At 33.0% G+C, this 24,333-nt stretch overlaps 1 protein-coding gene across 1 annotated transcript in view; it reads right to left on the reverse strand.

Annotated features, from left to right (window-relative positions):
* Positions 1–6: 6 nt before the first annotated feature.
* The window catches only part of LOC111709332 (uncharacterized), a 31,739-nt gene continuing 7,412 nt past the window's right edge, over positions 7–24,333 (reverse strand). Inside the window, 8 exon segments of the mRNA XM_023482973.1 lie at positions 7–268; positions 1,509–1,597; positions 7,899–7,967; positions 10,169–10,207; positions 10,210–10,227; positions 10,858–10,995; positions 16,033–16,149; positions 22,149–22,297. Coding sequence (XP_023338741.1) covers positions 145–268; positions 1,509–1,597; positions 7,899–7,967; positions 10,169–10,207; positions 10,210–10,227; positions 10,858–10,995; positions 16,033–16,149; positions 22,149–22,297 — 743 coding nt within the window. The 3' untranslated portion in view covers positions 7–144.

Consider the following 24,333-nt stretch of genomic DNA (forward strand, 5'->3'; position numbering starts at 1 on the left):
TTCCTACCTAAACCTTCAAGAACATGAACAAGAATAGTTTAGTTTCCTACCTAAACCTTCAAGAACATGAACAAGAATAGTTTAGTTTCCTACCTAAACCTTCAAGAACATGAACAAGAATAGTTTAGTTTCCTACCTAAACCTTCAAGAACATGAACAAGAATAGTTTAGTTTCCTACCTAAACCTTCAAGAACATGAACAAGAATAGAATCGGTTTCAGCATTGCTTGGTGAACAGCTGTAGTTTCCACTATCCCGTTCTCGAAGCCTGGAAACAAAATCATTTTCAATCCTGGGGTCGTATTTTCGGAACGTTCAATTTACAAAGGTTTCAAAAGAGAGTTCGTTTTCTTAACCGTCTTGTTTCGTGGAAATCCGCAAAATTTCTACCAAAAAAAATTCCCTGGAGCGTAAAAGATCTAAAAGATTTAATTAAAACATTTATTTTTGTAAATTGTCATTAATGTACTAAATAACGAGTTAATTATAACTCTGTTGAAAATTTCTTTTATGTTGAGGTGCATTTTATTCTAATTAATATGTATGCACAGCTAAATGCATTCTAAATAATAAATTATAAATTTATATATTATTAAGATTCCAATATAACGACACTGTATGAGTATGACGTACTTCATTTGAAGCTAGAGTTACAACACCGATTCACAATGGTACCATATAAACCTTGGTGTAAAAATTGATTGAGTTATCACTGTTTTTCTTTCCAAAAGGAAAAATGCTGGTATAGGCTGAAACCTAAGCTTTTCAGGAGTAATCGAGACCTATATGAGTTCTATATCTGCTGTTCCTGTCTCGAGTAATTAACATAAAACTGTGTCAAAATTATACCAAAATTTTATAGGTAATATTTGGTATAAGATTCTTAGTTTTAAACAGATCATATTCAGTAAATACACAATCAATCTGAAAACTATGATATCCCAAAGGAGTCTGAAAAATTCAGGTTTGCTCCTATTATTATTTGAATTCAATAACTTTTCACTTTTATAGAATTCGTCCATATCACGTGACCAGCACTGCAACTAATGGCAGTGCAGTTTTTTTGTCACGTGTCTCCGTATGTATACTTGACCAGTGTACTGCACTGCATGCCATTGGTGGGAGTAAAGTATACTTTGAGTATAAGTAGATATGAAGTCCTATAGTAAAGTATACCTTGAGATAAGTAGATGTGAAGTCCTATAATAAAGTATATACCTTGAGATAAGTAGATGTGAAGTCCTATAATAAAGTACATACCTTGAGATAAGTAGATGTGAAGTCCTATAGTGAAGTATATACCTTGAGATAAGTAGATGTGAAGTCCTATATTAAAGTATATACCTTGAGATCAGTAGATATGAAGTCCTATAGTAAAGTATACCTTGAGATAAGTAGATATGAAGTCCTATAGTAAAGTATACCTTGAGATAAGTAGATATAAAGTCCTATAGTAAAGTTTATACCTTGAGATAATTAGATATGAAATCCTATAGAAAAGTTTATACCTTGAGATAAGTAGATGTGAGGTTCGACGACGCTTCTCTGTAATTATCGCAATTCCTCCCCTGCTAGAAAGATGGAGGCCATTCCCGTTCTAAAACAAAAGTTTCTTAAATAAAAAATTTGTATTCATTATGCAAACCTAGATATATTTGTCTCAAAAATCAATCAACAAGATGTTGCCAAATACTTCTACATATGATGAAGAAGAAGGCTGAAAAACTGTTAGTTAGTTATAGGCTTGCAGCATAACGAAATTGCAGTTTTTCATTTGGTAAATGTCTCTTTTTTTGTATACACTCTAAATTGTGACTTATAATGTCATTTTCCGATGAAACATTTTATTCAAAGATTTTGAAAACGAAATAATTAATTGAGAAATGTTAAGAAATTCAGGCTCCTTAACATTTTCGAAATACTACACTCCCAATATTTGATTGAGACATTTTATCGCGAATTAACGCAATTAATGTCAAAGGTTTTCTTTTTATAAAAAATATTTGATTATCAATTAAAACTAATTGGTCTGATACCACAAATTTTTTCAAAAAATATGTTTTCATTCTGACGTAATTTAAGATACTAGCCTTTTGGGGCGCTTCGCACCCATGTTATATTTTAATTGTGAACATATAATTTCTTTCTGTACATCGTAAAACAAAACAAACAAAAAGGTTCGCGGATTTTGACAAAAAATTTCGGGGATTTTCAAAATTTTCAAAAATTTAAGGAAAATCGAATTTTGATGGAGACAAATATTTGAAATTTTAATCATTCATAAACCTTCCTTGGGGCTTAGTGAGGTCCCACACAAAATTTGGGCCTGATCGGTTTAGCCGTTGTGACGTTTATTGGATACAAACAAACAGACAAACACCCAAACACCCACCCAGACAAGCTAAATTTATATATAGAAGCTAAATATAGAAGTCTTGTAACAGAAACAATATGGGAGAATTTTAAGCTAAAAAAAACAACAAAATCTTTAACATGATTGATCAGATAAAAGTTCAAAGGGTGAATCGGAGGTCACTTACTTAGTTTATAAATCAACTGTGTAAAGGGAGGAAGAAAAGAGGAAAATAAGTGTTAATAGAAGCACTATAAAGATATCAGAATTTAAGGATAAAAAATAACGTGAAGATTTAACAGGACCGATAGATAGATAGATAGATAGATAGATAGATAGATAGATAGATAGATAGATAGATAGATAGATAGATAGATAGATAGATATAACATTCTTCTAACTTAGTTTTTAATTTAATTAATACTCTTGTAAAGTGAAGAACCGCTTCTATTTACATATCGTGTGACCTATACTATATTAGTTTTAAAACATGGTGAACACATGTGGTAAAGGTTTGAAATATGTGGTAGAAGTTTAAATCATGTGAAAAGGTTTAAAACCTGTGGTAATGGTTTAAAATATGAAAGGTTTAAAAAATGTGGCAAAGATGAAAACCTGAGGGAAAGGTTTAAAACATAAGGTAAAGGATTAGAACAAGTAGTAAAGGTTTAAAACATGTGGTAAAGGTTTAAAACATGAGGTAAAGGTTTAAAACATGTGGTAAAGATTTAAAACATGCGGTAAAGGTTTAAAGCATGTGGTAAAGGTTTTAAACATGTGTGAAAGGTTTAAAACATGGGGTAAAGGTTTAAAACATGAGGTAAAGGTTTAAAACTTGTGGTAAAGATTTAAAACTTGTGGTAAAGGTTTAAAACATGAGGTAAAGGATTAAATCATGTAATAAAGGTTTTAAACAAGTGGTAAAGGTTTAAAACATGTGGTAAAGATTTAAAATATGTGGTAAAGGTTTAAAACATGAGGTAAAGGTTTAAATCATGTGTTAAAGGTTTTAAACATGTGGCAAAGATTTAAAACATTTAAATATTGAGATAAATATGAGAAGAAACGAGAAATCAAGATGCATAGCTCCATCTGACATTAAGGTTTAAACATGTGGTAAAGGTTTGAAATATGTGTTAAAGGTTTTAAAACATGAGGTAAAGGTTTTAAACATGTGGTAAAGGTTTGAACTATGTGGTAAAGGTTTAAAACATGTGGTAAAGATTTAAAACTTGTGGTAAAGGCATTAAAAGAAATTGGAAACCAATAATCTTGGGTTCTTTGTGAACACTGGCAGTGGGACAATGATCTTTTAGATGTCTAAATATCAAGGATTAATTATTTTAGTGGTGGTGGTATCAATAATTGCATTGATATTAAGATATCAATGATCATATTGATGTCTAGCAATAAATAATCAAATTGATATCTACATATCAACGATCGAATTGTTCAGGTATTAATGATCGTATTTATGTTGATATCAATGATCGTATTTTATGTCTATATATCAATGATCCTATTGTTGTCCAGATATCAATGATCTTATTAAAGTTCAGCTATCAATGATCGTATTGATGTCCAGATATCAATGATCTTTATATCAACGATAGTATTAAAGTTCAGATATCTATGATCTTTATATCAATGATAGTATCTAAGTTCAGATATCAATGATCGTATTGATGTCTAGATATCAATGATTGTATTGAATAAAATGAATGTTTAATTTGACAGATATTGCGATAAATATGAGAAGAAACGAGAAATCAAGATTCATAGCTCCATCTGACATTAAGGTTTAAAACTTGTGGTAAAGGTTTGAAATATGTGTTAAAGGTTTTAAAACATGAGGTAAAGGTTTTAAACATGTGGTAAAGATTTAAAACTTGTGGTAAAGGTTTGAAATATGTGTTAAAGGTTTTAAAACATGAGGTAAAGGTTTTAAACATGTGGTAAAGATTTAAAACTTGTGGTAAAGGCATTAAAAGAAATTGGAAACCGATAATCTTGGGTTCTTTGTGAACACTGCCTGTTACTAGTAAGATATCAGTGGAAAACTTTATAAAACAGTTTCAATAATAAAGTTTCAGTTCTTTGTCAATTTAAAATTAATTTAATCAACCTTAAAAAGGAGGGGGGGGGGTTAAAGGGTTTGAGGGTGTGGTTCTTAATGGCTAATAAACTTTTCGACCACTTAACCGATATAATTCAAATTTTGAATGGAGAGCTTTTTAGAACAACGGAAACGTTCTAAGTTGAGTTGGTCGACTTATATATATTTCCAGACAAAGCTGGGTTTCTAATATAGAAGACAAATATGTTAAGAAAATACTCTGAAATACAGATTACAATAAAATAAAACAATTTTCTCCTTCTTTTCCTTTCTTTGAGTAAAGTTTCTTTAAGAGAGAATTAATGTGAAGTTCGATAATATTCAAAGATTTGTTTTCATGTTTTTAGCAATTCACTGTGTCTATGAGCCATATAATATTGGTTACATAAAAATTTATTTCACGCATTTTTGGTTCAAACAAGAAAAATAAATCATAACAATAAACCTGAGACAAATTGGCCTGAAATTTAAAGGAAATTATTTAAAAGTTAAAAATTCACAAATAATGATTAGAAATCTTCAAAAATGTGCCAGTTCTTATAGTTAAGTGTTCCAAAAACTAGATTTCATATTTGAATCAAAAAAACTTCTTCCTTGACGTTCCATAAACTAGACTTTTATCATTGATCACAGAAAAACTAATTCTATAGCGTTCAACAAACTACTTTTCACGATAGATGAAATAGAAATTGTTCCTACGCGTTCTTTATAAACCAGCTGTATTGATTGCTTACAGAGAAACTAGTTCCTTAGAGTTCCATATAAAATAGCTGTTATGGGTAACAACAGAGAAACTAGTTCCATAGCGTTCCATTTACTGGATGTCATGGCTCTTGGGTGATTACAGAGAAATTAGTTCATTAGAGTTCCATTTAAAATAGCTGTCATGGGTAATTAACTACATAGAAACTACGTACATAGCGTTCCATTTACTAGCTGTCATGGCTCTTGGGTGATTACAGAGAAACTAGTTCCTTAGAGTTCCATATAAATAGCTGTCATGGGTAACTACAGAGCAACAACTTACATAGCGTTCCATTTACTAGCTGTCATGGCTCTTTTGTGATTACAGAGAAACTAGTTCCTTAGAGTTCCATATAAATAGCTGTCATGGGTAACTACAGAGAAACAACTTACATAGCGTTCCATTTAATAGCTGTTATGGCTCTTGAGTGATTTCAAAGAAAATAGTTCATTTGCGTTCCATAAACTATCTTTAATAGTTAATTGCAAAAAGACTCCATTTAGAATTTAGAAGCCTCGAAAAATGTTTTTATTTTTTCAATCAGACATATTCCATTGTTTTGGTAAAGTACATTTTCTCTGCTTGAGAGTTTTCTTGGATCTGCGACGTAAATAAATTCTAAATCTAAAGTTTTCACCATTGACATAAAACTATTCTAAATCCTAAAATATCCTGTCCATCCTTGTATAAAATGACAGTTGGTGGAAATAAAATATATAGACTCTAGCTTGGGAACTCAGCTTCGTCTGGCAACTGAACTTTACCTTAAGAAAGTCAACCCATTCAACTAAAAATCTTTGACTTTTATTACTCCACCAAAGAATACTTGTAACCACTCATTCCACTAATTACTTAACCGGAAGGATACTTGTAATCACTCATTCCACTAATTACTTAACCGGAAGGATACTTGTAATCACACATTCCACCAATTACTTAACCGGAAGGATACTTGTAATCACTCATTCCACTAATTACTTAACCGCAAGGATACTTGTAATTACTCATGACGCTAATTACTTAACCGGAAGGATACTTGTAATCACTCATTCCACTAATTACTTAACCGGAAGGATACTTGTAATCACTCATTCCGCTGATTACTTAACAGGAAGGATACTTGTAATCACTCATTCCGCTGATTACTTAACCGGAAGGATACTTGTAATCACTCATGACGCTAATTATTTTACCAGAGGAATATTAGTAGTATATGTATATACCAAACAAATATCTAATAAAGTAAAGAAAAGAATTATAATGCATTTTCTGATATTTTATCAAATACTATATCTTAGGAACCCAGATTTGTCTGGAATATAAACTTTCCAAGTGAAAGTCAACCCCCTCCACCTAGATCTTTTAAACCAAGCTAATAACATTCCCGTTATTTTACCGAGTTCCCCACTCGAACTCGAAGGCAAATCGGTCAAGAGTTTTGACATACAATCAAACAAACACCAAAAACATATAAATCTACTATATATTGTTTATTCTGATAGGTTATAAGAAACAATAATTTACTACTTTACTCAATACAATCTTGGGAACCCAGCGTGACCCCGGGAGTTCATTGCTAATCCTACCATTTACCTGCCCCATGTTGTAAATTACGATTTTAGCGTTTTTCCCGTTAAAAGTTGACCCACTCAGTTTAGAATCTCAAAACCAAGCTAAGAACATTTCCATGACTCTCCTGAGATCCACAATCAAAATCGATCCTGGTGTTTTTGAGTTACGCTCGGACAAAAAAAGAAAAAACACAGATTACAACATTGGATAGATGCTAAAATTTAAAACTTTAAAAAAAAAGTTTTATTTCGATACTTTTTGCGAGACCAATATTTTTCACACAAAAAAAAACCACTTTGCTAAATAAATTTTGCGAGAAATAAAAACGTATATCTTGAATAAAATAGACCATAAATCTGTTGCAAATCCGCAAACGTTTCATTTTCTCATGTGTCAGCGCCATTTTTATTTCTAAACGGGATTGTTCATAAACATACAGTGCATTTACCTCATTTCCTCATTTTACGAGAAATTTAGCATTTTTCTTAATCTTTAAATACAAATATTTAGAACTACTTCGTTGAAATGATCTCATTTTTAAGAAAATAAGAATGAAGAACGATTTATGAATAATTGTTTTTACTCTCAATTTTGTTGACTAATTAATCAGTTAATCAACTTTTCTCAAAAAGGCGTATTTTCCATTGATGTATCGTTTGTCATATTTAGACATCAAACATGGGATCCAGCTAAGCGTGAGACCAAACTCCTTTTCCATAATTTGTTTTTGAGATTAATGGAGATAAAAACGTTTCGATCATAACTGCTATCATTAAAGAGCTGATGAGAAGAACAAACATGTTTTGAATTTCTTGTATTAACCAAATTTTTGTTCTCATAATTAAAATTTAAATTAGAGAAGCTACGAGGTAGCAAAGTCATTCCTGTGATGCTGCATAATGTAGTTAGGCATGAACAATTTACATATGAGGTTTAATCATATTGTTTATGTACATGAACTGATGGTTCCACCGGTGTAGATAGATATGTACCCGTCAGGTTTAAATCATATTATTTATGTACTTACTTGAGACCAGCGAACATGTACTGGTGGTTCTGGTGTTGTTAGACATGTACATGTCAGGTTTAAATCATATTGTTTATGTACTTACTTGAGACCAGCGTACATGTACTGGTGGTTCTGGTGTAGTTTGCCATGTACATGTCAGGTTTAAATCATATTATTTATGTACTTACTTGAGACCAGCGTGCATGTACTGGTGGTTCTGGTGAAGTTTGACATGTACATGTCAGGTTTAAATCATATTATTTATGTACTTACTTGAGACCAACTTATATGTACTGGTGGTTCTGGTGTAGTTAGACATGTACATGTCAGGTTTAAATCATATTATTTATGTACTTACTTGAGACCAGCGTACATGTACTAATGGTTCTGGTGTAGTTTGACATGTACATGTCAGGTTTAAATCATGTTGTTTATGTACTTAACTGAGACCAGCGTACATGAACTGGTGGTTCCGGTGCATGTAGTTAGACATGTACATGTCAGGTTTAAATCATATTATTTATGTACTTACTTGAGACCAGCGAACATGTACTGGTGGTTCTGGTGTAGTTAGACTTGTACATGTCAGGTTTAAATTATATTGTTTATGTACTTAATTGAGACCAGCGTACATGAACTGGTGGTTCCGGTGCATGTAGTTAGACATGTACATGTCAGGTTTAAATCATATTATTTATTTACTTACTTGAGACCAGCGTACATGTACTGGTGGTTCTGGTGTAGTTTGACATGTACATGTCAGGTTTAAATCATATTGTTTATGTACTTACTTGAGACCAGTGTACATGTACTGGTGGTTCCGGTGTAGTTAGACATGTACAATTCAGGTTTAAATCATATTGTTCATGTACTTACTTGAGACCAGCGTACATGAACTGGTGGTTCTGGTATTGTTAGACATGTACATGTCAGGTTTAAATCACATTGTTTATGTACTTACATGAGACCAGCGTACATGTACTGGTGGTTCTGGTGTAGTTTGACATGTACATGTCTGGTTTAATCCATATTGTTTATGTACTTACTTGAATGAAAAACAAAATAGAAAATAATATCTAAATATAAAAGCCGACAAAAGGCACAATAGATCTTTTTAAACGAAATTTTCTGCTCTTTCACGATCTGTCATTGTGAATTAGATTCTTAGGTTTGCAACAGAAACTTTCAAATAGAAGATACAAATTAAAAATTATCTTGATGAATTTTAGTAACAGTACAAAAAAATGGCACTTTTTAGTGCCATTAAAACTTGCAATATTTTTGTAAATATTCTAAGCTTTATTTTCCTTTTTTCCTTTTTTGATATTTGTTTAAACTGTAAAATCTGTTTGTGATTTCTATTTCTTTGCATAAATATTTTCCTTCACAAAAGAATTTTCAAATAAGATGTTGCTAAAATTTTTAGGAGAATATTTTATAAAAGGCAAAAATATGAAATATATGAATTATAAATTAATATCTGTAACAGAATCATTAAAAATTATGCGTGCTTAAATACATGGTAATTTTTATTTTGTGTAAAAAATACATTTAATTTAATATTTAAATGTTTATTGATTAAACATTACTTAAATGATTTCTTAAATAATCCGGGTTCAATAAAAAGCCTCTCATGATAGGATTTTTTTTTTCATTCATTTTTTCATTAAAGTTCTACAAATCTCAAGATGGTAAATTAATTGGGATTATTTTTTTAATTTTATTATTTCATGGTTTGCCGTTGACATAAAAAAATATGATCTGTTAAAATATCGCCGCTCCCACTAACAAACGAATCATAGGAGTCCTGCTGAGTAACGAATTATTAAAAGACTCCCACTAACAAACGAACCAAAGGACTCCTGCCCCACTATCATACGAACCTGTAGGACTCCTGCTGAGTAACGAATTATTAAAAGACTCCCACTAACAAACGAACCAAAGGACTCCTGCTCCACCAACATACGAGCCTAAGGACTCCTGCTAAGTAACGACTAATTAAAGACTCCCACTAAAAAACGAATCAAAGGACTCCTGCTAAGTAACGAATCATCAAAAGACTCCTACTAACGAACGAACCATTTATAGGGTTCCTGTTACTACTTGCTACAAATTATCAAAGTAAGCTTAAAACGAACGAACCCTAAAAATACTCGTTAACGAACATCTAGATGCTCGTTTAACCCTATTCCCGCTGGGGGGGGGGTCAATTTGACCCCCCCCTGTAGCTTTTTTTACATAACTCAAAAAGTATTGGTCTGAGGCTGTTGAAATTTTCTGACTTTTCTTACATATCCAAAGCCCTCCCTTTAGGCCTAAAACCGGGCTTTAATACTAACTGCCTGAGTCCTCAGGCACATTCCACTATCCTACAAAATATCCATGTTTAGGTTCAGTATTGATCTGACATTCTATTCATAGGTTCCACTATCCTACAAAATATCCATGTTTAGGCTCAGCCTTGATACCAGGGTTTTATATCATTACAGTACTTTATATAAACAATTGATGCCAGGGTTTGATATCATTACAGTGCTTTATATATACCTTGATACTAGGGTTTGATATCCTTACAGTACTTTATATATACCTTGATACTAGGGTTTGATATCCTTACAGTACTTTATGTATACCTTGATACAAGGGTTTGATATCATTACAGTACTTTTTGCATATCTTGATATTAGGGTTTGATATCATTACAGTACTTTATATATAACTTGATACCAGGGTTTGATATCATTACAGTGCTTTATATATACCTTGATACCAGGGTTTGATATCATTACAGTACTGTATATACACCTTGATACCAGGGTTTGATATCCTTACAGTACTTTATATATACCTTGATACTAGGGTTTGATATCCTTACAGTACTTTATATATACCTTGATATTAGGGTTTGATATCATTACAGTGCTTTATATATACCTTGATACCAGGGTTTGATATCATTACAGTACTTTATATATACCTTGATATTAGGGTTTGATATCATTACAGTGCTTTATATATACCTTGATCCAGGGTTTGATATCATTACAGTACTTTATATATACCTTGATACCAGGGTTTGATATCCGAAGATTCCACTCGTCTGATCCCTCTGGATGGATCGGGAAGAATTTCTGGTTGTTTGTGTATGAGGTTAGTCCAACAGTTAAAATATGGAGATCAGTTTTTCGGATCCAGGACACCTGAATATAGAATACAATATATCCGGGAAACCTGAATAAAGAATACAAATATATCCAGGAAACCTGAATATAGAATACAAGTATATCCAGGAATCCTAAATATAAATACAAATATATCCAGGAGTCCTGAATATAGAATACAAATATAACCAGGAAACCTGAATATAGAATGCAAATATATCCAGGAGTCCTGAATATAGAATACAAATATATCCAGCAAAAAGTGATAAGTATTTTCTAGCTACTGCGGTAAAACTATTTGCTTTAAACAAACAAATTAATGATTTTATAAATTTCGTCTTCAAAATCTAAAGCTTTAAGGGTTACATTTCAAATAAATCAAAGTCGAAAGTTTAATTTTGTATTTTTGTAGAACTTACTGAAATCTTCAGTTAGTCACTGAAGTTAACGGGTTCAGTTAATTTATAACTTGGCAATAAAATCCCCCCACCCCCCAACATTCTCCTTATAGCACTCTTCTTTCCTTTCAGGGGGGGGGGGGGGGGGGGGGGGCTGGAATATTCTGAATATTCTTTATTTGAATGTAAAAAGTTTTAATCTAGTTTGTCTGTTTTGAGCTTCCTTCATGGAGGTTTCCAGCTGTTATTAACCAAAACTTTACCAATTTAGCAAAAAGATATTTGTTTCAATCATTTCATGGCAGAGGGGGGGTGGGGTTATGGGGACATCCCCTTTTGTACAAGTATAGTGCACAGCTGTGCAGCGCCTCTTAACACTCAAAATTTGGTTCATTTTTAAATATTTTTTCTTCCAGGGAAAATTTTAAAAGTGGTCAGGATTTTAGTTCTAAAATAAAAAGAAACTGCTTGCTTACACTCCTAAAAATCGAATTTTCTAATTCCAAAATCTTTCTAAATGATAAATTGGCGAATATTCGACCATTATGAAAAATTCAAAGTATCAAATTTCAACCCCATCTGAGGCCAAATTTAAAGAATTTGAGCCGCGGCTCAGATATGAATGGATCCATTTAAAATTGTATTACATTTTTCAAGATTTAAGCCGGCGCTCAATTGAAACCGGTTTTTGGGGGATTTGAGACGCGGCCCAAATTCATTAAATTCGGACACAGGTTGGAAAGATGGAACAACAAATTAGAGTTTTCAAGACCAGCAATCAGTTCCTTTTAAAAAAAGTTTTTACTAAAACATAATCACTGTATTGATCTTGGAAACAAGATTTGAATTATTGGCTTAAAAATCCAATAATTCTCTAATATCCAAAATCAATATTTCATAATTAAATAAATTATAAGAACTACCTTGATACAACCGCTTGCTATAAAAAAGGTTGTGGTAACCTTACTATTAAATTTTGGTGTTAAAGAAGATATTTTCTTAAAGAAGTTGAGTTTTTGCCCCAAACTCTGATTTTCTTATCTCTATATCTTTGTAACCTAATGTCGTAGACCTTAGATATTTCAAACTATTAACACTTATAGATCAAATAAACTAAGTTTGAAATATCAAAGGTTTGCTCTATAAGATTGCAAAGATATTGGAATCAGAAGATTTTAATTTGTGGCAAAAACTCAATTCCTTTGACTTAGAATAAAAAATGTTTACAAGTGAAACTTGAACTTAGAAGAATTAGTGATGGCAGAATCCCAGGGGTGTAATTTACATTTTAAAAACTTTTATCTTTCCCTTTATTATAGAACCGTCTGAGTGGTTAAACTATAACATCAATGATGAAATTTGAATAAATCTCCATAATTTAAACATTTTCTTCTTTCATGGTTAGTCATCTATGCTTTTCATTGATATTTAACGCGATACAAAGGAATTGAGTCTTTGCCACAATCTTAAATTTTCTAATCCATATATGTTTGTAACTTGATGGTGTAAACCTTTGAAATTTCAAACTTAGATTATTTAACATTACAGAATTCATAGTTTAAAATATCCAAGGTCTACGACTCTGGGTTGCAAAGATATAGGGATTAGAATATTTGAGTTTGTGGAAAAGACTCAATTCCCTAGAATTTTTTAACCATCTGTTATTCTTAGTTTACAGGGCGCTTTTTGCTTAGATTTCTGGAAGCTTTTCTTAACTTTAGAATCATAACAAAATGTTGAAGATATTTTTCAGGTTTCATTGACGCTTTTTCAAAATAAACACACCTAGCTCTAAACCTTTAGTGGGGTACCACAGATATAACTTTAAAATTTTAAAAAAATGAATTTAAAAAAAATATTTTAGAAAAAAATCGAATAATTTTAGTCTTTGCCCCAGGGTATCCATCATGTGTTACCTCAAAAAGTTTCAGCCAATTTGGTCCAGCCCCGTGTGGCCAGCTATAGATATATTTGGTCCAGCCGTGTGGCCAGCTATAGATATATTTGGTCCAGCCGTGTGGCCAGCTATAGATATATTTGGTCCAGCCGTGTGGCCAGCTATAGATAAAACTATTTATATATTAATGAGCAGAGAGCTTTTATATATAGATAAAGTTCTATCACACCTTATTTGATGGTTAATGAGTGACAGCAAGATCAATACAGTGTGAATAAAATAATTAAAATTCTCTCTGAACTTTACTGAATCTTCCGGTTTAATTCAAGAGCCGGACTGACTTTGAACCAGCAAGAGCAAGCTGTACAATAAAATTTAAGTCAAACCGGGACGGTACGCCAAAAGAATGATCACAGGGGCGAAATTTTTCACAGATTTTTGCACAGACGCCTGTAAAGGGAATTTGCACATTTTCATTTTTTCTTGAATTTTCATTTGAATGCACTGGTCAAGGGATTTTCACAAATTTGTAATTTGCTGCAATTTGCGCAATATTTTTGCAGATTTTTTGCTTTATAACTAGATTTCGCAATAAATATTTGAACTTTTACAAATTTGCCATTTGTTTTGCAGATTATTGAAGTAGGGCTTTCTAAAAACGAATCAAATGTATAGATAAGAAAATAGGGGGGGGGGGGGGTAAATTTTCCCCCCCCCCCCCAGCAGCCAGCCAGTAAACCAGACGTCAGGCTAAATAGGGTTTATAGAAACATAAATATAGATGGAAATACCTAACGTACATGGTACATGATACTAAACTGTACATTTACTGTACATACAAAATACCCACAAATCCTCGAATAAAAACTAGCTCTTGTTTTTCTTACGACAAAGATTAATATAAGGGATAGTGTTGATAGGATTAAATTGCTTGAAGAAAGTTAAGGATTATTCCAATGGGATTGAAGAAGGGAGAGGGATTAGTCGAATGAGATTAAAGAAGGGGGAAAGGGGATTAGAATAGAATTAGCTCTGGAAAATACACAGAAATTATATCTGTTAATAGCGGTAATTACATTAAACAACGTATTCTCTACAGATATGCTTATACTGGCTTTTATTTGTTATTTATAAGATTTTTCTTAGAAAAGATCTCCTCTCTCACAAGTTAACAATAATATTCTTAAATATTTTAACCTTTTAATAGTTTTATTGCAACATTGCTGGATCATCAAACGTTTAAACTCATAAAAGCTAGGGAAGTTATGAAAATAAATTATGGAATTGACACACTGTCTCATATTTTCACATCACTAGATGTTTGTAACCGGATTGAGTAAACCTTTGTTAATTCAAACTTAAATTATTTGATCTTTAATTTTAGAATTTAAAACTAGAAATATCTAAGGTCGCCGACATTGTGTTGCAAAGATATAGGGAGAAGAAAATCAGAGTTTGTTGCATATTGGCTCAATTCCTTATAAGACTTTTTTATTGCAAAAAACTCGAACGGCCATGGCAAATTAGAACAAATCTTAAATATTTTTCAATGAGCTATACGGAGCTAACCACTGCGGCTATGATAAGCCGTAAAGCAGAGTGCTGCGTATAGGCCGGTCATGGAGCAGAGTGCTGCGGCTAAGGATGAGTCGATAAGCCGATAACTTCAGCTAGGATGAGTCATGGAGCATGTGTTACGACAAAAATGAGTGCTATGGCTAGATGAGCTAATGAGCTAATTGCTGCGGCTAGGAAAAGTTAATGAACTGAGTGCTGCAGCTAGGATAAGCTAATGAGCTGAGTGCTGCGGCTAGAATAAGTGAAAGCGCTGAGTGCTGTGGCTTGGATGAGCTAATGAGCTGAGTGCTACAACTAGGATAATATAATTAGCTGGGTGCTGCGGCTAGGATTAGCTAATGAGCCCAGTGCTGTGGCTACGATGAGCTATTGAGCTGAGTACTGCGACTAGGATGAGATAATGAGCTGAGTGCTGTGGCTAGGATGAGCTATTGAGCTGAGTACTGCGACTAGGATGAGTATTGAGCTGTGTGCTGCGGCTAGGTTGAGCTATAGAGCTGAGTGCTGCGACTAGGATGAGCTATTGAGCTGAGTGCTGCGGCTAGGATGAGCTATAAAGCTGATTACTGCGACTAGGATGAGCTAATAAGCTGAGTATTGCGACTAGGATAAGCTAATAAGATGAGTGCTGCGGCTGGGATGAGCTAATGAGCTGAGTGCTAAGGCTATGATAATATAATGAACTGAGTGCTAGAGTAATATAATGAATTTAGCAGAGTACTGCGACTAGGATGAGCTAATGAGCTGAGTGCTTCGACTAGGATGCGCTGTTGAACTGAGTGCTGCGGCTAGGATGAGCTATTGAGCTGAGTGCTGCGGCTAGGATGAGCTATTGAGCTGAGTGCTGCGACTAGGATGAGATATTGAGCTGAGTGCTGCGGCTAGGATGAGCTATTGAGCTGAGTACTGCGACTAGGATGAGCTACTGAGCTGATTAGCTAGGATGAGCTAGTGAAATGAGTGCTACGGCTAGGATTATCTAATGAGCTGAGTGCTGCGGCTAGGATGAGCTAATGAGCCCGAATGCTGCGGCTAGGATGAGCTAATGAGCTGAGTGCTGCGGGTAGGATGAGCTATTGAGATGAGTGCTACGGCTAGAATGAGCTAATAAGATGAGTGCTGCGGCTTGGATGAGCTAATGAGCTGGGTGCTGCGGCTAGGATGGGCTAAACTGCGGCTCACGGATTCTAATAAATGACTTACCGATCTATCTCCCAGGTTTCGAACTCGACACACCAGGGTTACTGTAGAACTCAGGGTTGTGTAGACCACTGTTCGGCTCGAGTTCACAAAGTACGGCGGTGATTCAGAGTCAATCAACTAAAAAAAGGAATAGTGCAGTGTGGCATGGTTCGATTCACAACAGCACTCTTAAGCCTTAAACAAGATATCCTTGCTAGTGGATTTATGCTACAAAACAGTTAAGGAAATTGTCAAAATCAAACACTTTTAAGCAAAAAAAACTATCTTATATTATTGATCACATAAAGTACACGGGTATGAACTTCTTTTAAATTGAGGGTAACTTAACATTGTAAACAATTAAGATTCTATTTTTAGAAAAATCGGTTTTTCTGAACTTCAAGTAATTTTTTCATTTTTTTTTTCTTTCCTTTTCTTTTTGGCTAAAAACAATTCAACTTTTTAGCAGAAAAGACAAATATAAGGGTTTGGAATTAAATCGTGAATTTTTATCTCCCTTTTATGTAGACAAACACATGTAGATAGGGGTAAAACTACTAGAACCTCTTTGTCAAGTTTAATAAAAAAAAGTGAAAAGTTTTACTTTTGTTATTAATGTAGAATCCGAACAAGAGTTTTGGAAGAAAACAAGGTTTTTATAAACTTTGCTAGAAGATAACTGTTCAATAGGGAGACATTTACTGTGATAGAAGTACCTACCCCTCCCCCTCTCCCCTCCATCTTTACATTCTTTCTACCCCTCCCCACCTCATCTTCCCCCCCTCTCTACCCATTCTTTCTACCCCTCCCTCACCTCTTCTCCTCCCTCTCAGCTTTTTACGACTTAAAAAGACAGCCCCTTTGGGCCTAGAATTTCATTGTTCTAAAGACCTATAAAATCTTATTTATGTATAAATATTTCCTTGGAGGAGTGCTTAAGTTAAAAACAAATTGAACCTATGTAAATAAAAAGTGGAAGATAGTTTCATGCATGGTATGCATTATGCATGGTTGCTATGTTTGTCGATGTTAATGTAATAAAAAAGAAAATCTAATTTAAGGGTGTATAAAAAAGATTGTCAATAATAACCTGTAAGCCTTCATGCTTTTCAATTGAAAATTTAAGACAATGTTTGGAATAAAGCTAGAAAACATATACACAGGTATATCAACCTGCTAGATTTAAGGGTATATATTTTTTACAAATGATAAGGACCCATTTAAACTGTTCAAAAGCTATCATTTCATAATTAATATTAAAGAGAAACTATATATATATATATAATATTGTTGATCCCATGGGTATACATTAACTTATTTTGGAAAAAGCATTTAAAAGTTCTGAACAACATATTATCATTAAGGATTCCCTATAATTCATATATATTAGATATAAGTACATGCAACTATCGTAAATATATCAACATTCATAATTCAAGTAGTTTATAATGCTTATGATAATAGAACGTATATTTGAGACGAAATAAATACCATGGAAGGATTGTCCTTAATGTCGCCACCTACAGATAAACTGTTCAGTAACATTTCGTCTAGTACACTTTCGTCTAAGTTCACTTTTGTCTAGTTCATTTTCGTCTAGTTCTTTTTTGTCTAGTAACCTTTGGTCTAAGTAACATTTGGTCTAAGTAACATTTGGTCTAAGTAACATTTGGTCTTAGTAACTTTTGGTCTAAGTAACATTTGGTCTAAGTAATGAATAAAATGTTTTTTAGTTTTACATAGGTAGTTAATAAGAAAATTTACATGATTCTTTGTTGTTGTTGTTGTTTGCCATAGACCAATATTAGCGTATGAATGAATATGGGAGTGATGAAGTACTTTTGACAACCATTTTTTATGGGACAAGGTTCACATTCTACAGAAGATTGTTACATCTTTCTGTAGACGCACTACTTCACGGAACCATCTCATTTAGGCAGTTTAGTTTTAGACCAAATTCTTCACTAAAAATACTTATACCATAAGTTAATTGGACAAAATGTTACTTACTCCTTTCTTAAAGTTACTTAAACCAATTCTGCAGTTTTAGACCAATTTACTTACTTAAAGTTACTTAGACCAAATGTTACTCAGACCAAATGTTACTTAGACCAAATATTACTTAGACCAAATGTTACTTAGACCAAATGTTACTTAGACCAAATGTTACTTAGAACAAATGTTACTAGACCAAATGTTATTAGACGAAAATGTACTAGACGAAATGTTACTGAGCCCGAGGGTTCAATGCACGTTCCCTGACAGACTCCAGGGAGCCGTTCTGAACAGACTAAATGTCTACTAGGATACTATTTTAAGCTATTTTAAAGGTACATTCACATTCTTTAAATATTAATCTGATCTTAATAGTCTGGAAGATCTTGCAGGTTTTCTAGATTACAAGCGTTCAATTCTCATCCCTTTCTTCATTGTTTTCGCAGTAAGAAATCCGCAAGTCAAAAGAGAAGATACAATTAAAATGAAAAAATTGGTAGCTATAAAATAAAAATATTTTATTCAGTCCTGTTTGTTCAAAGGGTTCCGTTGTGAATAGGACCTGTCTCTCTGTTATTTGGAGGGTTTTTTGAAATTACGTTATAAAAGAACCCTCTTATAACAGTGTTTAGTGTGTATGTAAATATAAAAATTTATAAAAATTTCTCTGGGGAAGAAATCATCATCATTGGAGTAATATTGAAGACCCCCAGATTCTAAGTGGAGACCCCCGGATTTTCATTGGAGACCCCATAATTTCCTTGGAGACCCCTATATTTTTGTTGGTAAACCCTAGACTCTCGTTGGAGACCCCCAGATTTCTACTGGAGACCCCCAGATTTTCATTGCAGATCCCCGATTTTCATTGTGTACCCACATATTTTTGTTAGAGACCCCCGATGTAGGGGTCCCCAATGAACATCGGGGGGTCTCCAACGATAGATCCCTGGGGGGTCTCCAATAGTAATTCAATGATGACGATTTTCTTCCCAAACTCGTGGTTATAAAATAGTGGTCGGCATTTATAGCTCATAATCAGCCAAATAAAATGACTATTTGTGGTTAGCATAAAAACTGAATAAAACAAGTAAAGATTGGGAAACCTTGAGCAATAAAATATGCTCTTATTAAACAGAATAAAACAACTAAAGATTGGAAAACCTTGAGCAATAAAATATGCTCTTATTAAACAGAATAAAACAACTAAAGATTGGAAAACCTTGAGCAATCAAATATGCTCTTATTAAACAGAATAAAATAACCACAGATTGGGAAACCTTGAGCAATAAGATATGCTCTTATTAAACAGAATAAAACAACTAAAGATTGGAAAACCTTGAGCAATCAAATATGCTCTTATTAAACAGAATAAAACAACTAAAGATTGGAAAACCTTGAGCAATCAAATATGCTCTTATTAAACAGAATAAAATAACCACAGATTGGGAAACCTTGAGCAATAAGATATGCTCTTATTAAACAGAATAAAACAACTAAAGATTGGAAAACCTTGAGCAATCAAATATGCTCTTATTGCATTTTAAGGAAAAGAGTTCCATATCTAAATATGAGTCTTTAAAAACAGAACTCTTTTTTTATACACAAAATTTGTATAAAAAATGACGTATTAAGACCATTGCCAATAATAGTCAACATACACCTTTTTTTGTCGACGTATTGTCCAAATCTTTTTTTTTAAATTTCACTTTCATAGAAATATGTGATCCAGTTACAATTTCAGTTGAACTCTTATTTTAGCACAGTAAACAGGCTGAGGGGTGCCCCTGTAGTTTTTTGTCCTAGCACTCTCATTTTGACACTATCATCGTGATATTTTGTGACTATTAATAAATAGTAATTTAGAGGAGTTTTTGTTAACTAAAAAAATATGTTTTTTTATATATAGGGTAGGGCACCGGGCGGAAAAAAGTCAGGTCTGTGAAAAAATCTAAAATAGCACAAATAACTTTTTTGTGTCTAAAGCTACAGATCTAAACACTATATTTATGAAAAGCCCCTGAAAAATGCACGTAGAAACATGTGTCACACTTCAATATTTGTTTAAACAAAAAAACATATTTTTTTCATTTTTTAACCCGTTTTTAGGCATTTTTTTCACCCTCCCTAGCACCCAAACTTTTAAAGTTATCGGTCTAATTTTTTTTCTATGAGCTGGTCATGAAAAATTGGGCTATGAACATGTATTTCAACCCTATACCTATATAATTCTTTAAGGCCTTTTAGTCAGGCTATACATAAACTCAGACCCCTCACTATACATAGATTCACACCCCCCAGCCTTTATAGATTTTCATTTTTTAACCCGTTTTTAGGCATTTTTTTCACCCTCCCTAGCACCCAAACTTTTAAAGTTATCGGTCTAATTTTTTTTCTATGAGCTGGTCATGAAAAATTGGGCTATGCACATTCATTTCAACCCTATACCTATTCTCTAGGGCCTTTTTCTAGGGGGGGGGGCGCCAAACGCTCCTCCCCCAGGCTATACATAGATTCACACCCCCCAGCCTTTATAGGGTTAAACTAAACTGAACTAATTGAGTTTTTGAATGTCACTTTTAAGATTTTCTTCCATAAAAACTTTAAATCCAAAAAATCATAATAAATTTTTATTTTTAGGAAAGACCTTACTTTCCGCGAATATTCAAGCTGTGTAGCACAGTCTAGTCACAAATCACTGCTCTTTATACCTTTTATTTAACAAACATTATGAAGGTATCCCTTTTTTTAAAATAATTTTTTTTCGATCGAAGTTTAAAAAAATTAGAAGAATCTTTGTCAAAAACGACGATTTCTAGTCTACTCGTTTTTAATCCGATAAGAAGCTAAAGGGTATCGTTGAGAATAAAGAACTATATAAATGGTTAATTTTAGACCACATCGATTCATATTTTTATCTATTCATTATTTATTTATTATTTATTCATATTCATATTTATTCTAGCAACCATTCGTTTATTTATAGTTTAATTCTATAGCACGAACAACTAAATACTCATTGTGTGGGGGTGGGGGAGATCTAGACCCCCCCCCCCCCCCCCACCACAAATAAAAAAGGGTGATGTCCAGACCCCCTCCTCCCATAAAAAATCATTTAGCATGACAAGCAGAATGTTGATGAATACAAAAACAAAAACAAACAAAGCCTATTTGGATTTAAATATACAAATATTAATGAAGGTAATAATTTGTCAAAAACAATACAAATGTATAGACATATTATATGAACTCGAAAACAAAGCACAAATAGGAAACGATTTCATTGATTAAATTGTTCGACAAAAGCAGTTCTTTATAAACGTTTGATGGAGTTGGGGGGCTTTTTAAACAAAGAAAAAAGTAACAAAGGTTTTACCAGTTACAGTAAACTAAGAAATTTGATTAGTATTGAGACACTTAAAAGATTGAAAGCAACTTTTTCCTAGCAAAAAATGAGAGATTACAAAGTTTTTTTTTCCGACAAAAAAGTTTTGATTTAATTAGGAGTTTCAAAATACACAGACTACATTATGGTTATTAAAGAGAATATTAGAAAAATATTAACAAAGCAATGTTCAATTACAAAAATTTACATGAATCATTCTAATTTTTAACAAAACTAAGACCTGTCCTGAATATCTTGCTGGAAGATGCCACTCATTTTAGTAACAAAGTTGAACTTTTAAACTAAGCCTGAATGCTTTTTTAACATTGTCAAGCAAATTTATTTTCCGTTCCAAATCCGGTATTTGTAGATTTCAACGTTTTATGGTTTATTGCTTAATTTTTGCAAAAAATAAATCTTAAAAAGTTAATTTTCACTTTTGTTGTCTAAAATCCTAAAATCCAAATTTTTGCATGTTAAAATCTTTGCTAACAATTTTTTACATGACCTTTTGTTTTATAATTATTTTTTTATAGAAAACAAAAAAATAAAAATTAGATTGAAAATAACAGCATAAAAAATGTCTTTTGTGTATGCATAAAAATTAAATATCCCGACCTAAAAAATATCTAAAAAGATCAAACTAAATTACAAATATAAAGCCTACAGTAACATTTGTAATTTCAAAGTCCTAAAAGCATTAAAAAATAAGAATATCAACGTTTCAATGTTTGGTTAATAAAGTTTAGAAAAAACATACTTGATAATCTATATCACGTTCTATTCTTTCCAGTTTCTCATAGGGTTCATCTAAACCAAGAGATTCTCCGGGTACCCCTGAAACCACAGTTTCTCCAGGTCCCACTAATACCACGGAGTCTCCAGGTACCCCTGATACCACTGACACCCCTGAAACAATCCAGTTTTAAATAGAAAATATATGAGCCGTAAAACTTGTTCATCCTTTCTAGAGACAAGATAAATGACCGTAGTCAAGGGTTGGTAAACTAGTATATATCCAAATAGAGAATCAAACACTTTTAACAAAACATTTTAGACATAAACTCTGTAATAGGAAGACGACTTTTAGACTCAGTTATTGACCTTAAATAGTTACATGAACGAGGCACAGTAATTGTGCAGTGTTAACAGACCAATTTAACTTAATTCTTGTATACACAATAAACTATTAAAATTTTTGCTTAGTGACAACAAGACATAAGGTTAATCAAGTAGGTCGTCTTTCTATTCCTCATTTTTCTGGTTCTTACTGAATATGACTGTGGTTACCTGGATAAAGTGGAATAATTGACTTTCTCTTAACATTTGTTCTGTTTTGTTTATTATCTCTTAAAAATCAAGAGTTGGAGGCAAGGTCTCAGTTCGTTTTAAAATTAGGGTTTTTTATACCAATATAAATATACCAATATTCTTGCAATAAATCAATGTCCTGTTTATAATCTATGGAGTTTGAGATGAACCAGGCTAATTTTTCGAAGGGGGGGAGGGAAGGGGGGAAGAGGGGGGTCACTATAGTTTCAGTAGAAGTAAATATTTTCATTTACTGATATCGCCGATATAAGGATTCATATCTCTAATTGGATAATAAGATAGATAGACAACAAACACATTACTGAACCCTGATTGGATCAGGCTCTAATGGATTCGGCATACAGGAGTGGGGTGCAGGGCATAATTTGCAAGTTCTCAAATAAAAATCAATGTGTATTCAGCAAATTAACCTAAGTTCTGACATGACAAGTCTAGGACTACAAAAAAGTGTCGTGAACTACTGAGGTAAAATCAAAGGCCAATGCGTTGTAATACTTGATCGTTAACCCGGTCCTAGAAATCGATGCAACTTTTCATGGCAGTCTGAGTCTACACATATTTGACTTTCAAAAGATTGATTTGAATACCCATAAGTTTTGCAATTTAACATGTCATATGTCGTATGTGTGCATAAAAACTAAACAATGACATATTCTTTGCAATTTGAACTTTGGGCATTCGTGGTAAAATTTATATAATGTTTTTACAAATGGTAAATTAGTGTCAAACTTGAAATGTTTGATATTACATTAGAATCAATTAGTGTAATTTTATTTTCTAAAACATATTTAATCGACATTGCCATTCATTTCACAACTTTTATTCATTTTCAAGATGTAAATTTCCCCCAAGGTGGGGGGGGGGGGTGAAAAACATAAATTTTAAACCTTTTGCATATTGACCTATGCACTAAAATGTCCTTATCTTTATAAAAAAGCTCTTCGCTTTCTATAGCATGCCAAACGGCTGTACCAAATTGGCTGATATTTGTTTACAAAACCCGTGGGTACCTGAGGGGTGACAAAATCTAAAAATTTCAATTTTTTTTTTTTCAGAATTTTCAACTTTTTCCTTCATGCTTAAAAATGTTACAGCCACCGCCGCCGGTCACTTCAGCCAATATCTTAGAATATAAAAAAGACCTATAATTGCAAATTTTCAAAAACTTTTTCCTCTTCCCTCTTGTATATACATCCCCCCCCCACCTTCCCATTTGTTTAAACATCCCGCCTAATTATCAGGTTCATCCAAGAGTTTAAGTTTAATCTAAGGTGTAACAACTCTCATTTAGAGGATAATGTTCGTAATTTGTCTTATCTTGCATCCATACTCTCCAGACCCCTTTCCTGTAAGGCTGTAGTATGCATCCTGTATCCTGTATTCTGTATCCTGTGTCCAGTATCCTGTATCCTGTATCCTGTATCCTGTATCCTGTATCCTGTATCCTGTATCCTGTATCCTGCATTCCGTATCCTGTGTCCAGTATCCTGTATCCTGTATCCTGTATCCTGTATCCTGTATCCTGTATCCTGTATTCTGCATCCTGTATCCTGCATCCTGTATCCTATGTCCTGCATTCTTGCGTCCAGTATCCTGTATCCTGTATCCTGTAT

Source organism: Eurytemora carolleeae, unplaced genomic scaffold, assembly GCF_000591075.1.
Source record: "Eurytemora carolleeae unplaced genomic scaffold, Eaff_2.0 scaffold913, whole genome shotgun sequence".
NCBI lineage: Eukaryota > Metazoa > Arthropoda > Copepoda > Calanoida > Temoridae > Eurytemora > Eurytemora carolleeae.